This window comes from Semicossyphus pulcher, unplaced genomic scaffold (assembly GCF_022749685.1).
Source record: "Semicossyphus pulcher isolate SPU_LCO1_2020_fin unplaced genomic scaffold, fSemPul1.0.p SCAF_6, whole genome shotgun sequence".
NCBI lineage: Eukaryota > Metazoa > Chordata > Actinopteri > Labriformes > Labridae > Semicossyphus > Semicossyphus pulcher.
The window spans coordinates 30,382,449-30,397,346 of NW_027211737.1; the positions used below are offsets into that span (position 1 = coordinate 30,382,449).

The 14,898-nt window shown below is 39.6% G+C and overlaps 1 protein-coding gene across 1 annotated transcript; it reads right to left on the minus strand.

The window, feature by feature from the left end:
- Window positions 1–293: 293 nt before the first annotated feature.
- fibcd1a (fibrinogen C domain containing 1a) lies at window positions 294–8,582 on the minus strand. The gene is made up of 8 exons (XM_069683235.1): window positions 8,505–8,582; window positions 5,176–5,291; window positions 4,513–4,879; window positions 4,200–4,332; window positions 2,425–2,561; window positions 1,966–2,062; window positions 906–1,085; window positions 294–825 (listed from the first exon to the last, which is right to left on the minus strand). Exons 1-8 carry the CDS (start codon window positions 8,580–8,582, stop codon window positions 563–565), a joined length of 1,371 nt encoding a protein of 456 aa, XP_069539336.1. The 3' UTR covers window positions 294–562.
- Window positions 8,583–14,898: the final 6,316 nt, after the last annotated feature.

The window sequence follows — 14,898 nt, forward strand, 5'->3', positions numbered from 1 at the left end:
AAGTCAGTCAGACACTCTTTAATGAACCATTAGCTCTACATTCACATCAACTCTGACATCAGTATGAAAAGTTATTGATCTGCACACACATCCATCGTGAAACAAAAGTGAAGTAACTGATTTGATTCTTTAAAGATCAAACGACATTTTAAGAATCTGGCTCCGTATATATAAAGTAAACATGATTTATTTATTATACAATACTACATTTAAATTGATTTTTTGCATTTTATTTGTCGTTCATTGTTAAATAGGTGCATAGGGATGTGTTCTAAAAGGTTTAAAAAGGCATTTTTCATTACATCTCCACTTTAAGATACAAAGAACCAATCACATTTAATAAAACACACAAACGGCCGTTATTTCCTGAAGTTGCAGCAGAGAGTTGCTGAGAAACAGGGGTCAAAGGTCAGGGGACGATGGTTTGAGGGCAGGAGGAAATTTGGGGATCATAAGTATTTTGGATGATGGGTTAAGGGCAGGAGTAAAGGTCAGGGGTCAGGTTTAGGACAGGGTTTAAGGGCAGCAGTAAAGATCAGGGGCCAGGTTTTGGATCACATGATCAAGAGTCTGATTTAGTATTAGGTCGTATCTTCATCTCGGTGAACCTAAGCGAGTACTGCCAGCCCGTCCAGCTAGACCACTCCACACCGTCAGCGTAAGAGGCATGGCCTCCACTCAGGTACTGCCCGTTCAGGTTGGAGGTGTGGCAGTTACGGTACCACCACGCCCCCTGGTAGTAGGCTGCACAGTTGTTCTCTGACTGATCCTGATCTCGGTCTTTGGTGGTAAATTGCATCCCAGAGTGCTTCAGAAGGGAGTCACCTAGACAGAAGAAATCTTTTAAGTACTCTGTCGTGGTACATAGTAATGTGGTAGAACAACAGTAGTGGTAGTATTCGTACCTGCGGTTCCAGAGAACTGGTCCACGACCAGTGGGTATCCGTCCTCTTCAGGGTTCACAGAGTCTCGACCGACAGAGAAGTCACCGTAATTCGCAAATGCTGTGGCGTTATCAAAGTCGGCCATGTCGATCCGTAACTCATAACCACCTGACCTGGTGAGGGAGTAGATCCTCTGGAGGCCTAAGAGACAGACGGACATGGAGAGAAAGACAGGGAGAGTCAGATAGAGAGGTCAACCCACAGAAGCTGCCATTCAGTGGTTCTCCTGAGTAACATTTGAGAGCCATGTGCTTAGGACCCATGTGGCATCTGCTGTATTCTTATGAAAGTCAGCCAGTCTTGCAACACAAAGGACACACTACTTCCTGTATTCACTGAACTAGACGTAAATCGTGAGAAGCAGAATTATCCAATACAGACATTAACCCTGGACTCTTGGTATATCCTTTCAGTTGGAGGCTCTTTGGACTGAGTCTAACCGAACCTGATGGTCAAAGGCCCAAGTAATGATCCTCTCTGCTCTGGCCCCAGAGTAACAGAGTTAATTCCCCACTGAGGTCATCGCAAAGTGAAAACTATCTTTTACACACGTCAAAAGTCCCTCAAAGATGACCTTATGTAGGAACAATGGGCTTGTCAGTCCAACACCTTGGTTCCCTCTTCAGTCTACTGTCCTCATCTCCTCACAACTCTACAGAGGATTAACCACTTAGATGTTCAATCACAGGTATCTGTTCCCTAAGGTATACCCTACTTTATCGTCTATAATGTACAAAATTAACATCATGATGTATTGAAGAAGACCTGAAACTTGTTATTGAGGCTTGTTAGCAAAATGTTTACTGAGATTATAAATCCTGTGATAGTAGCTTCATTTCCTCTATACAATCAAACTTCTTCTATGTTCATCCACTTCTTACAAACAATCCATGGTCTGTATTGAACTCTGTAGCCTGGAGGTGGCTGACAGCACTTTTAGTTCAGTTTTAGAAATTGAATGTGTGTGTGTGTGTGTGTGTGTGTGTGTGTGTGTATATGTGTGTGTGTTTATGTGACAGACCTAGCCAGTGCTCCCCTGTAGTTTTTCCAAAACCATCTCTGTAAGCCTCCCAGCCTCGGAAAAAATTCACAGAGCCGTCCTCCCTCCTCTGGATCACCTGCAGACAAACACACACACAAATTTAAAACAACTGTTATACAAAACAATAAAGAAGTCTACCAACAATAAAAGATGAAATAAAACAAAACTCTTTTCAGTCTTAAAGATCAGCCATAGAGCCAGCCGGTTAAACCTGGACAACCTGACAGCTGCCTGTTTGTATGCTTGCTCGCTAAGCTAGTTAGCTTCATCAGCAGTGGAACCATGGACACTGTAACAGATCACTAACCAGCTCAGACCAACAAACTAGTTATCATCTTACTGTAATAAGCTCCTTACCCCCCAAAGTTCAACAAATGACCACCAGAGGATGCTGTTGCAGCGTGTGTGTGTGTGTGTGTGTGCGTGTGTGTCACTTACCGTCCAGCCTCCTCCGTCAGTAGTCATGTCACAGTAAGCCATAAAGCCGTCGGGGTCGTGAGTTGGAAACACAGAATAAACTCCATCCTGAGTGTTGCCGGACGCCAGGACGTCAGCACAGTCTCTGGGTCTGGCAGCTGAGCCTGAGACACATCCAGGCAGACAGGCAGAGACAGACAGACAGACAGAGACAGACAGACAGACAGACAGACAGATAGGCAGAGACAGACAGAGGTTGTAATTAAAATACAAAACTATTTTCAGATGGTGTTACCTGATGGTGTTACCCATGTGTGTTACTGTTTGTGTTATCTGTGTGTGTCACCTATTGGTGTTAACTGTGTGTGTTACCTGATAGTGTAACTGTGTGTGTTACCTGATGGTGTAACCTGTGTGTGTTACCTATGAGTGTTACTGAATGTGTTACCAAACTGTGTTACTGATGTATGTTACCTGATGCTGTTACCTGCGTGTGTTACTATGTGTTACCTGATAGTGTAATTGTGTGTGTTACTTAATGGTGTTACCTGTGTGTGTTATTGTATGTTACCTAATGGTGTTACCTGTGTGTCACCTGTTTTTGTATTTTTTTTCTGTGTGTGTTTCAGAGTGTTATTTGTGTATATGTCACCTTTGTGTATTACTGTGCGTAACATTGAATGTATAACATGTGTGTGTGTTACTGTGTGTAATGTTGAATGTATAACATGTGTGTGTGTGTTACTGTGTGTAATGTTGAATGTATAACATGTGTGTGTGTGTTACTGTGTGTAACGTTGAATGTATAACATGTGTGTGTGTGTTACTGTGTGTAACGTTGAATGTATAACATGTTTTTTTGTTACTGTGTGTAATGTTGAATGTATAACATGTGTCTGTGTGTAACTGTGTTTAACGTTAAATGTATAACATGTGTGTGTGTTACTGTGTGTAATGTTGAATGTATAACATGTGTGTGTGTGTTACTGTGTGTAATGTTGAATGTATAACATGTGTGTGTGTGTTACTGTGTGTAACGTTGAATGTATAACATGTTTTTTTGTTACTGTGTGTAATGTTGAATGTATAACATGTGTCTGTGTGTAACTGTGTTTAACGTTAAATGTATAACATGTGTGTGTGTTACTGTGTGTAACGTTGAATGTATAACATGTGTGTGTTACTGTGTGTAACGTTGAATGTATAACATGTTTGTTTGTTAGTGTGTGTAACGTTGAATGTATAACATGTTTGTTTGTTAGTGTGTGTAATGTTGAATGTATAATGTGTGTGTGTAACTGTGTTTAACGTTAAATGTATAACATGTGTGTGTGTTAGTGTGTGTAATGTTGAATGTATAACGTGTGTGTGTTACTGTGTGTAACGTTGAATGTATAACATGTTTGTTTGTTAGTGTGTGTAACGTTGAATGTATAACATGTTTGTTTGTTAGTGTGTGTAATGTTGAATGTATAACGTGTGTGTAACTGTGTTTAACGTTAAATGTATAACATGTGTGTGTGTTACTGTGTGTAACGTTGAATGTATAACGTGTGTGTGTTACTGTGTGTAACGTTGAATGTATAACATGTGTGTGTGTGTTACTGTGTGTAACGTTGAATGTATAACGTTTTGTGTTACTGTGCATGTTATATATGTGTTTAAGCAGTTTGTGTCATTTGTTACCTGTATGTGATTTCATGTGTGTTTGTAACCTGAATGTGTTACCCGTGTGTGTGTCACTGTGTGTTACCTGTGTGTATTATCTGTGTGTTTTGTGTTACAGTATGTCTTACCTCTGAACTTGTTGTCCTTCTGCAGGTCACCGCTGAGCCTCCTCAGACTCTCTGTCTCCCTCTGCAGGCTGAGCAGAGAATCACTGAAACCAGCGACTAATTTCAACACACCTGAGTGGCTGTCAGACAACACCTGTACAGGTAAGAGAGAGAGAGACAGTTTAAAATTGAATTAGACAGTTTGATTTGATCAGGTTAAAATATTTATTTCATTAAACACGTTTTTTTTAAAACGAACAAATCTGTGTGATGCGTCTCTGCAAGTTTATTTTATGTTTTTACATTTTATTTACTTAAACTAAAACTGTCTCACCTGTATGATGCGGCTCTGCTCACTCTGCAGCCCATCTAATCGTTGGTCCAGAACACCTTGACCTCTTTTCAGCGAATCAGCTTCCAGCCTCAGGTTGTGGGCGTGGCCTGACAGAACCTTCAGTTCTTCCGACAACCTCTGGACCAATCCTGTGTCCGGCCAGTCGTCTGCGTTGTGACTGGACAGCACTCGCAGCAGAGAGCTCTGCAGCGCCTCCCAGCGCAGGAAGTTGGCGCTGTAATCCGGACAGTTGGGGTCCAGGAAGATGCTGATTGGCTCTCCGTCTGCTACCCGGGAGACGGTAACCAGGGCGCCAGAGTCTTTGGAATTGGTCGAGATCACAGGTGAGGAGGAGGAGACTCCGCCCCTGTTACTGTGATAACAGGGACAGACAGACAGACAGTCAGAGAGACAGGTAGATCAGACAGACAGACAGACAGGAAGACAAACAGGTGGGCAAATGAACAGACAGACAGAGAAGACAGAGAGACAAGTGGGTCAGACAGACCATCAGTCATACAGACAGAGAGACAGACAGACAGACAGACAGGTAGTTCATAAAGAGAGGTAGGGAAGACAGAAGGAAAGACAGGTCAAGAAAGACAGATAGTCGGCCTACAGACAGGTTGGTCTAACAGACAGACAGACGACAGGTGTGTTTACCTGCTGACAAAGGGCAGAGGATACTGGTTTACGTATAGGATGCTGACTGTTGCTGTGACGAGGGCTGCAACGACAACCAACACGCCAACGGCCCATGACAGGAAGTTGCAGCATCTCTGAAAAAACACACACACACACACACACACAAATGAGCTGATGCCTCATCGATTCAGTCATGTGATAAGATGAGTTTAAGATAAATATAAAAGAACCATACTGTGTGTACAAGTACTCCATTACAAGTTAAACTCCTGCATTCAAACTTGTTAATCAATGCAACTTGACCCTGGTAGAACATACACTAGGCCTTGGGCATTGGGCTGTAGGAGCAGATGAGACAAATACAAGGCATGATGCTAACTGTGTACTTTCCAAGTACTTGTAAAGGCCTATTTCAATAAAGCAAAACAGAAATTACTTTTATTTTATGCTGCTAATTGTGCAGGCTAGCAAGCTTATAACATTAGCATGCTAGCTTGTAGCCTTTTGTGGCAGGGATCATCCATCCATTATCTATACAGCTTATCCCGTTCAGTGTTGCTATGGGGGCTGGAGCCTATCCCAGCTCATCGTTGGGCGAGAGGCGAAGAACACCCTGGGCTGATCACCAGTCAAACCAGACAAACTCCACACAGAAAGGCCCACTACATCCAAACCTGGAATCGAACCAGTAAACATCAAGCTGTGAGGCGACATGCTGCCGACTGTGTGTATGATACTGGCTTGCTAATAAGTTTGACTTGTGACTTCATGTCTGTAGTCTATGGAAATGAATTTTTAGGCTATTTACCTCGAAATAACAACAGAAAACTAGAGAAATTGCAGTTACGATCAATTATATATAGAGTAAATTGAATATGACCCCATTAGTTGGTTGAAAAGAGGGCGAAAAGAGGCGTTAGACGACTGAATATGACCCAGTTTCCAACTACAAATCGACATTAAAATCCTGATTGGTGCTTGGTGGGTTATGCTAACACGTATATTAAATTATTCTCAGTGTGTAAGCAGCATTTTACTGTTTCACTCTGTTTAATCTGTTATAATGCTTCATATTTATCAGCTCATCATATGTTTGGATCTTAATCTGTTCAGTAATCAGTGATGGCAGCTGGCAGATAGATGTAGAAGTATGAAACAGCAAAAAACTAAATACTCAAGAACAGCACCGTAATGAGTCCTGCTCATCGAAAATGAACTATGACGCGACTTAACCTATTATGATGAAGGTAATTATTTACAATATTCTAACGGAAAATGTTGGTTTTATTATTTATAATCGGCATAAGCTAATAAGAGGGTCACTGCAGCCGGTCCGTAGCCTGACTCAAGGGTGGGGTTATGGGTGGGGATTGTGGGGTAACATGCCCCCTGCAGAGAAAATCACGTCTCTGTATGTTTAATCTGTAGATCCTCCATGATGTCAGTGAAGGCGACAGCTGCTGCAGATTAGAGACACTTTGATCTGACAGTTTAACTCCAGATTAACACGAATTAACTCTCTGTAGGTCTGTTAGTCTGTAGGTCTATCAGTCTCTTGGCTGCTTGCTGATTGGTTCCATACACACGACAATTTAAGGAGAATTTTTAGAAAGCCTGCTGTCGATTCCATTAAATCCTTGCAGAAGAAAAGACGAGGTCATCAAGAGAGCTCAAACAATGGAGAACCATTGAAAAAACATGATTTAAAGATGACACAAGTGTTAGTTTTATGTATAGATATGAGGAAGGTCACTGTGTCCTCATCCTCGATATGATTGTTGGGGAAGACGGTAGGGGGTTGGAGGTTGATAGGCCCCACACCCCAATCTAAAACCACTTCTTACCATTACATCTCGTCGGGTGTAAGTTTTGGGGAGTGTCTTTCCACCATTACAATCCAATTCAAAGGAAATCCATACATCCAACCATAAAGGGAATGTTAGATACATACATAAAGGGTGCTCGCTTCATTATTGATGTTGAACACAGCCTCGGTATTGGAGATGACCAAACATCAAACACCCCTGCCAAAATATCATCCTAAACCAACGTTTGGCAAACATTGGATAAGCATCAAGCGGAGGCCAACATCACAGGAGCAACAAAGTTACCATCATGTATACATCAGACAGTCAGACAGACATGCTGAGATATCCAAGCAAGAGACCTTAGATGTTAAACCTGCTTAGGACGACTTGGGCTGACAGTCATCTACACTCAACTATGGAAATGGGATCAGCTTTTACTGTGACTGTTAACCAACTCCCCCTCTGCTGACCTGTGGTCTTGGAAACTATTCTGGCCTTTTAGAAACTAGGAATAAGTTGACTATTTTCTGTTAAAACCATCTTAGAGATGCCATCCTATGAAAAGCTACATCTCAACACAACTTTCAGCTCTTTGAATGTCTAAATCATATCTGGTATCCTGAGAGGAATGGGTCAATATTAACGGTTTGATATTAGCAAGGTTCCCCCTGAGACTTTTGCTCCTTATACATCAATAAGCTACCAGACAGCTGCAAAGAGGATTACCATTTTACATTTTAAGCACATGTAAAAAAAGACCATTAAGACTAACATCAACTGTTGTCGACTGAAAAGATCTTGTTGACCCCAAAAAGGCTGCTCAACTACAAATTCAAGCCTTTTTATCTTTATCTTTCTTTCTAATTCTGTAAGCTTTAAAATATACAATCACAAATCAATAAAATGGCACACTTGTAAAACTCAGAAAAGGTAAAATTCATTAAGCTTTTATAAATTAATTAATCTCTTATGAGATGGTTGGTGGTTGGATGATTCTGGGGTTGTAGTGCGGGAGATGGTGGGATTGATAATTGGATCTCAATTGGGTGATAATGGGAGATAGTGGGGTGTTGGTGGGGGAATGGTCACAAATGGTGATGGTGGATGATAGTTGGAGCTGGGAGATGGTGGGTGGATTTTGGGGGAGATGGTATTGGTGATGATGGATTGGAATTGATATATGTAGTGATAGGGAATATTTTAGGGTGAATGTGAAGTAATAATGGGGCAGATGATGGGGTGACTGATGTATGTTGATGGGGTGATGCTGTGGGGTGATGCTGTTGGAGGATTTTGGGGTAATGCAAGGGAGGATGGAGGGGGTGACAGAGGGAGGATGTGCGAGTTTGTGGAGTGATGATTGGAGAATGGTTGGGGTTGGGTGTGATATTGATGGTTGATGATGGTGAATTAAGTTGTGTGATTGCGGGGAGGTGGTGGTCGGTGGCAGGTAGAAGATAGTGATGGTGAAATCATTGACTCAGACTGGGCATGGGGTAACTGGTGAGCTAAGAGGCTAAAAGCTAGCATGGCATGTACCTTGTGTGTATTTGGTCGTTTGCTGTCCAACTCTGAGCTGCTGTTGTTCATGATGGTCCACCTGTCATTCAGCATCATCCTGAAATACAAACACACACAGGTCATGCCACCTCCAGGACTGTGAAACTTTACACAAAATGTTTTACACCTGTCAATAATCTGCATCTGACTTGGAGCCTAGTCAAGGACCACCCACAGATTCTCTTGTGACTCTTAAATATTCTCAAGAACCATTAAACTTTCTTAAGGACCTGCCTTTTACAATTGGTTTTGCATGTATTCTTGTAGATATTTAGAGTATTCTTGTAGACCCTTACAACTTCCTAAATAACCCATAGAGGATGTAAATTCTAGAGGTATTTGGGATGGTTTTGGGGGCCTATGATAAATCACCCCTAATCTCATTAAATAAAAGCTCTGGAAGACCTAGAATCTCCTTAATCACACCTACAATCTCAACGAGAATCTCCAGAAACTCCCCAAGGAATTGTCAAAACAAACTGCAAGATACTTAGTGCCTTTTCAAGTTCTAAAACTATCTGACTTGTTGACAAAGACTTGTCGGTAAAGACTTTTTGGCAAAGACTTGTTGGTAAAGACCTGTTGGCAAAGACTTGTTGGCAAAGACTTGTTTACAAAGACCTGTTGGCAAAGACTTGTTGGTAAAGACTTGTTGGCAAAGACTTGTTTACAAAGACCTGTTGGCAAAGACTTGTTGGTAAAGACTTGTTGGTAAAGACTTGTTGGCAAAGACTTGTTGGTAAAGACCTGTTGGCAAGGACTTGTTGGCAAAGACTTGTTTACAAAGACCTGTTGGCAAAGAAATGTTGACAAAGACTTGTTGGTAAAGACCTGTTGGCAAAGACTTGTTGGCAAAGACTTGTTTACAAAGACCTGTTGGCAAAGACATGTTGACAAAGACTTGTTGGTAAAGACCTGATGGTAAAGACTTGTTGGCAAAGACTTGTTGGTAAAGACTTGTTGGTAAAGACTTGTGGTTAAAGACTTGTTGGCAAAGACCTGTTGGTAAAAACTTGTTGGCAAAGACTTGTTGGTAAAGACTTGTGGTTAAAGACTTGTTGGCAAAGACCTGTTGGTAAAGACTTGTTGGCAAAGACTTGTTGGTAAAGACTTGTTGGTAAAGACTTGTGGTTAAAGACTTGTTGGCAAAGACTTGTTGGTAAAGACTTGTTGGTAAAGACTTGTGGTTAAAGACTTGTTGGCAAAGACCTGTTGGTAAAGAATTGTTGGTAAAGACCTGTTGGCAAAGAATTGGGGGGGTTTTTGCACTCAGCTGAAAACACTGAACTACATTGCTTTTGTATAGAAAATAGCCGCTGCCAGTGCAAAAAGCCTCATTAGTGGACACAGGCCCTAAAGAATTGAACTTGTTGTAATAGAAAAATATGAAAGTAAGATAATACTTGAATTATGTTCATTTTTTTTTTATATGATCCGAATTCTGGCAGCACCGAGATCATAAACTGTCATAATAATATATCTATCTGCATCACTAATTTAATGGAATACACATGTAGATGTAGTCAGATCTACTCCTGCCCCAACGATGGGGCAATGATAACACAAGCTTTAACTTTTCAGCTTCAACACATTTTCAGCGTGTGACTTTTTGCCAGCTGCCCTGCCACATTTGGCAGCTGTGCCTGTGTTGCTTTTAGCCTGGATTTGTAAAATATGCCGCTCTGCTGCCGTGGACTTGTCCATGTTTGTGATTGTTTGTGCTGAAAACACCAAACCTTTTATGTGAATGTGCTCATGGATAGATCGGGAAAACCCTGAGTTGACTTATGGAGTTGATCGGCAGCATCATGTGGCTGCTTAGAATGTTTTTGTTCGCCTTAGTGAAGCTAAATGACGAAGACTTTCTGGGTATGTTGTAGTCACTTTGTAGTACAGGCCTGTTGGCACAGACTTGTTTTTAAAGACTTGTTAAGACTTTGTGGTGACTTGTGTGGTAAAGCTGAACAGCTGGTCAGGAGGTGTTCAGCGTCTGTTTCTGTCAGATTCACTTTAGTCTGACTGATCGTCACTCAGAGTCTCTATAAACACCTCACTGTCACACGTACAGCTTCAAAACACTAAAACGAGTTCCTTCTTCATCTCACTATAAAATATCAAAAATATGGTGGATTTTATTTAAGCTACTGTTTCGACCCTTTAACCCAGTTTTCAGCCTTTGACCTCAGTAACAGGTTTAGAGTTCAAACATCAGAGATCAGCAGGAGGATCATAGATTATATCTCCCACGGTTCACTTTAAAACATTTATGTAGCACCAAAACATATAATGGAAAAAATAATCAGATAAATATAAACAATAACAAAACATATATAGAACATCTCATTTGGTAATTTTTACTTGTGTATTTCATCAAATATGTGTGTAAAGAGGGAAAGGTCATGTTTAAATTATGAAGTAAAAATGTTTTTAGTAGCGTCCTGGAGCTTTCAATCATATGTTTCACTTTACAGAGAGATGATACCTGCTATCATAGTCACTTCTACAGTCTAAAGTTCTGTCTTGTGTCTGAAGCGTTTTAACCTTTAATCCGTCGATAAAGGTACTTTTTTTTGTCCTTTACTTTGAGCTCCTGGTTCAAATGGAAACATGAACATGAAACCGTTTTTTACACTTCAGCTGCTCACTGTTTAATCTGAACAACTCTCACTGATGAACATGTTATCAAGCTCTCATATTAATAATGAAGTTACTCACCTTACTGTCTTCAGGCTCCAGATAATGAAAGAACAAGTCCAAAATTAACGTATTCTTCCGTCTACAGATGCATTATGTGATCAGATGGTCACTGAAACAGAAACAGATCCACAGAGAGAGAGAGAGACCATCTGCTGGGTTGCAGGGCGAGAGACACTGACAGAGAGAGAGAAAGAGAGAGAGACAGTGAGAGACACAGACTCACACTGACGGAGAGAGAGAAGCGTGATGCTGTGATAATCTGATCAGTTTACTGCAGATTTACTGCAGTCTGTCACACTAAACAAACAAGATTTCTGACAACACACTAACAACACATTAACACAAGTTAACAACTCATTAACACAAGGTAACAACACATTATCCATATGTTTTAACAACACATTAACAGCTCTCCAATAAAACACATTAACAAAAGTAAGCAACACTTTAAGAGCATGTTTTGACAAGATGTTAACAACACATTGAAAGATATTTACAATACAATGTTAACAACTCATAAACAAATAACTCGAAAAAGGATAACAAATTAACGACAAATTTACAACAATTTAACATCTTATTAAGATTACATTAAGACCAGTTAACAACACTTAAACACTAAGAACAAGTTAACAACACATTATAAATATGAGCTAACAACATGTTAATAACACACCAACAACATATTAAGAAAACATTAACAATTTGGTAACAACACATTAACATGATAAATCAACATGTTTTAACAAGATGGGAACAACATATTGACAAATATTTAACAAAATGTTACAAGCATGTAACAACACATTAATAATATATTCGTGATACATCAACAACTCATTATGACAAATTTACTACAAGTTAACAGCACAATAACAACACAATACCAACACACTAACATTATGTTAGAATTAAATTGATAACAACACTATAACAACACATTTGCAGCCCACTAATAACATATCAATAAAAGTTAACAGTTTAACGACAGGATGTAACAACATTGTAACAACATATTGATATTTAATAAATATTTATTCAACTACAACATGTTACAAACAAAATAACAACACACTAACAACATGTTAACAACCGTATTTTAAACACAACTAGAAAACCAAACAATTATCAACACACCAACAACACATTAACAACACATATTTATATTATAAGTATCTATTTACATTTATTAACAGCCCATTAACAACACAATGACAAAAAGTTAACATGTTTACGGTACATTAACAACACACCAACAAAATGTTAAGAACACATTATCAACACACTAACAACATCTTAAAATGACATTATAACATATAAACAGCCCTTAAACCACATATTATCAGCACATAAACAACATATTAATTTAACACTTTTACGTCACAATTAGACAACATTTACACATAGACAGACACATTAACAACATGGTAACAGCACATTATGAAAAGATGTTAACAACGCTTAAATAACACATTAACAATACTTAAACACCATATTAACAACACATTAACAACATGGTAACAACGCTTAAATGACATGATGTAAGCAACATATGAACATAAATTTAACATCATGTTAGCAACACATTAACAATATTTACACACCATATTAACAACCCAATAACACATTAACAACATGGGAACAACGCTTAAACGACATGATGTTAGCAGCATATTAACATAAATTTAACAACATGTTAAAAACAAGATATCTTTCAGTAGGATGATAGATGGTTCAACCCCCGGCTGCTGCAGTCTACATGTCAAATTGTCCTTGGGCGAGACACTGAACCTCAAGTTGCTCCCAAAGGCATAGCCAATGTGACATGTAGTGCAGAATTGTTGAGTGGTCTGAAGACTAGAAACAAAACAAATCAAAAACACATCAACAACACATGAACATCAGGGACAAAGAGGAGAGGACTACACGTGACATTTCACCACTTTGTTCAACAAAAAATACAATACATTTAAATCAGTAACATCTTTAGTGTTCATGTGTTAAATTACAGTAAAGTGAAGCCATGAAGAAAGAAAATAAATGTAAAAAAAAGTCTCACCTGAACCCAAATCAGTGATGCACTTCCTGCTTCCTCCTAAAAAGGAAATACAGCCAAACAGGAAGTCAAAAGGACCGTTTAAATCTCAAATTCTTATACGTTAACTCCACGATGTAAATATTTTTATGTCATATTAATAATCGGGGAAGTTACTTTTGGATTTGCAGCTCTGATTGGTTAAAACCTCTGACACAGCCCACATATGAGAGAAAATGTGCCACAAATCCTGTTGCACAACGTTTCGTGGAAACATAAAGTTCAACACAGAAAGCAGAGAAATACAACGTTTTCAGATTAAACTTGACCCAGCTGTGACCAGAGGAAAACAAGCTGCTGAGGATCCCTGACATTCTTCTCCTACAACATCCAGCCTCTCCGCTCCCAACCTGCCAGCCCTCATTAACATTTTCACTACTTTTAGAGAGCTGACCGTAACAAGACCCCAGCTGACCCCTCCACTCATGCTGCCTCCTCCTCCCAGACTAATCAGCAAAATAAAAGCACAATTTGGGAGTTATTTTTATGCCCTCAGCCAAAACTGCACTACAAAACCTGCAGACTGTAGATGACTTGTGTGTGGTCGTTTATAATCTTTCTCTTTGTTTACATTTCCTCTAAAAATGACAATAAAGAATACATATATTATTCTGTTGTTCTGTGTTGTCTACTTCTTTGCATATACAAACGTGATGTGTGATGTTTCCTAAACTAGCAGGAGACAATGGAGTCTTAAATTCTCTCTTTTTTGAGTGTAGTTTGGTTTGTTGTTATAGAAACAGCCCCTCCCCGCCCCTCTCTCTGTTAATGACAAACACATGTGCACTAAAAGTAACATCAACAACACAGGAAACTGAGCGTGGTTTTTCACGGTAAAAGCATGAGGTTGACTCCAGCCGGGTCTGGTGACTTGAAGTCGTTGTTTTTGTTGATCTGAATAGATTGATTTCTTGTTTTCCTGCTTCATTCATCACCGACCTTTCAGCTGTTTTTCTTTATCTTTTTTTTCTGTGTAATCATTATTTTTTTAAGATTATTTTTTGGATGTTTTATGCCTTTATTTTATAAAGAGGACAGTGGATAGTGTTGGAAACAGGGGAAGAGAGAGTGGGGATGACACATGGCGAAGGGCCGAGGGTGGGAGATGAACCCGGAGCCGCTGCATAAAAGATTTTAGCCTCTGTTTGTGAGTTGAATGACTTAACCGCTGAGCTAAACCTTTTCTGTGTTATTATAAGACGGGTTAAACTGAAATGTCATTCTTGGACTGAAAAAATAACAGCAAAAACATTGATTTAGTAGCTTTGCTGGAGCTTTAAATCACTCACTTCAGTCTCTCTTTTTAAAACACAACAGACGAGAAGCTGTGAGAAAAAGAAAACGACATGACAGCATCTGAAGAGGAATATGTGATATAACAGTCAGTCAGATGTGGACCTTCTAGTGAGACTGTTTTTGTCAATTTAACAAACTGTCACCTAACAGGAAGCTCTTATGTTGAAAGAGCAAACAGGAAACAGCCTGGTTTGTTCCTTCGGAGTTGACGGGGTAAAAAACTGCTCCAGGTTTGAATTTTTTTCCTTCAGAGGGAAAGTTTGGAGAAACACAAACTGAGTTTGA

Bases quoted from the DNA above. Each gene is read 5' to 3' on its own strand.
- fibcd1a (XM_069683235.1), bottom strand. From the start codon at position 8,582: ATGATGCTGAATGACAGGTGGACCATCATGAACAACAGCAGCTCAGAG. The intron at 5,292-8,504 runs GTACATGCCATG...GTGTTTTTTCAG, and splicing joins AACGACCAAATACACACAAG to AGATGCTGCAACTTCCTGTC. The intron at 4,880-5,175 runs GTAAACACACCT...TCACAGTAACAG, and splicing joins CCTCTGCCCTTTGTCAGCAG to GGGCGGAGTCTCCTCCTCCT.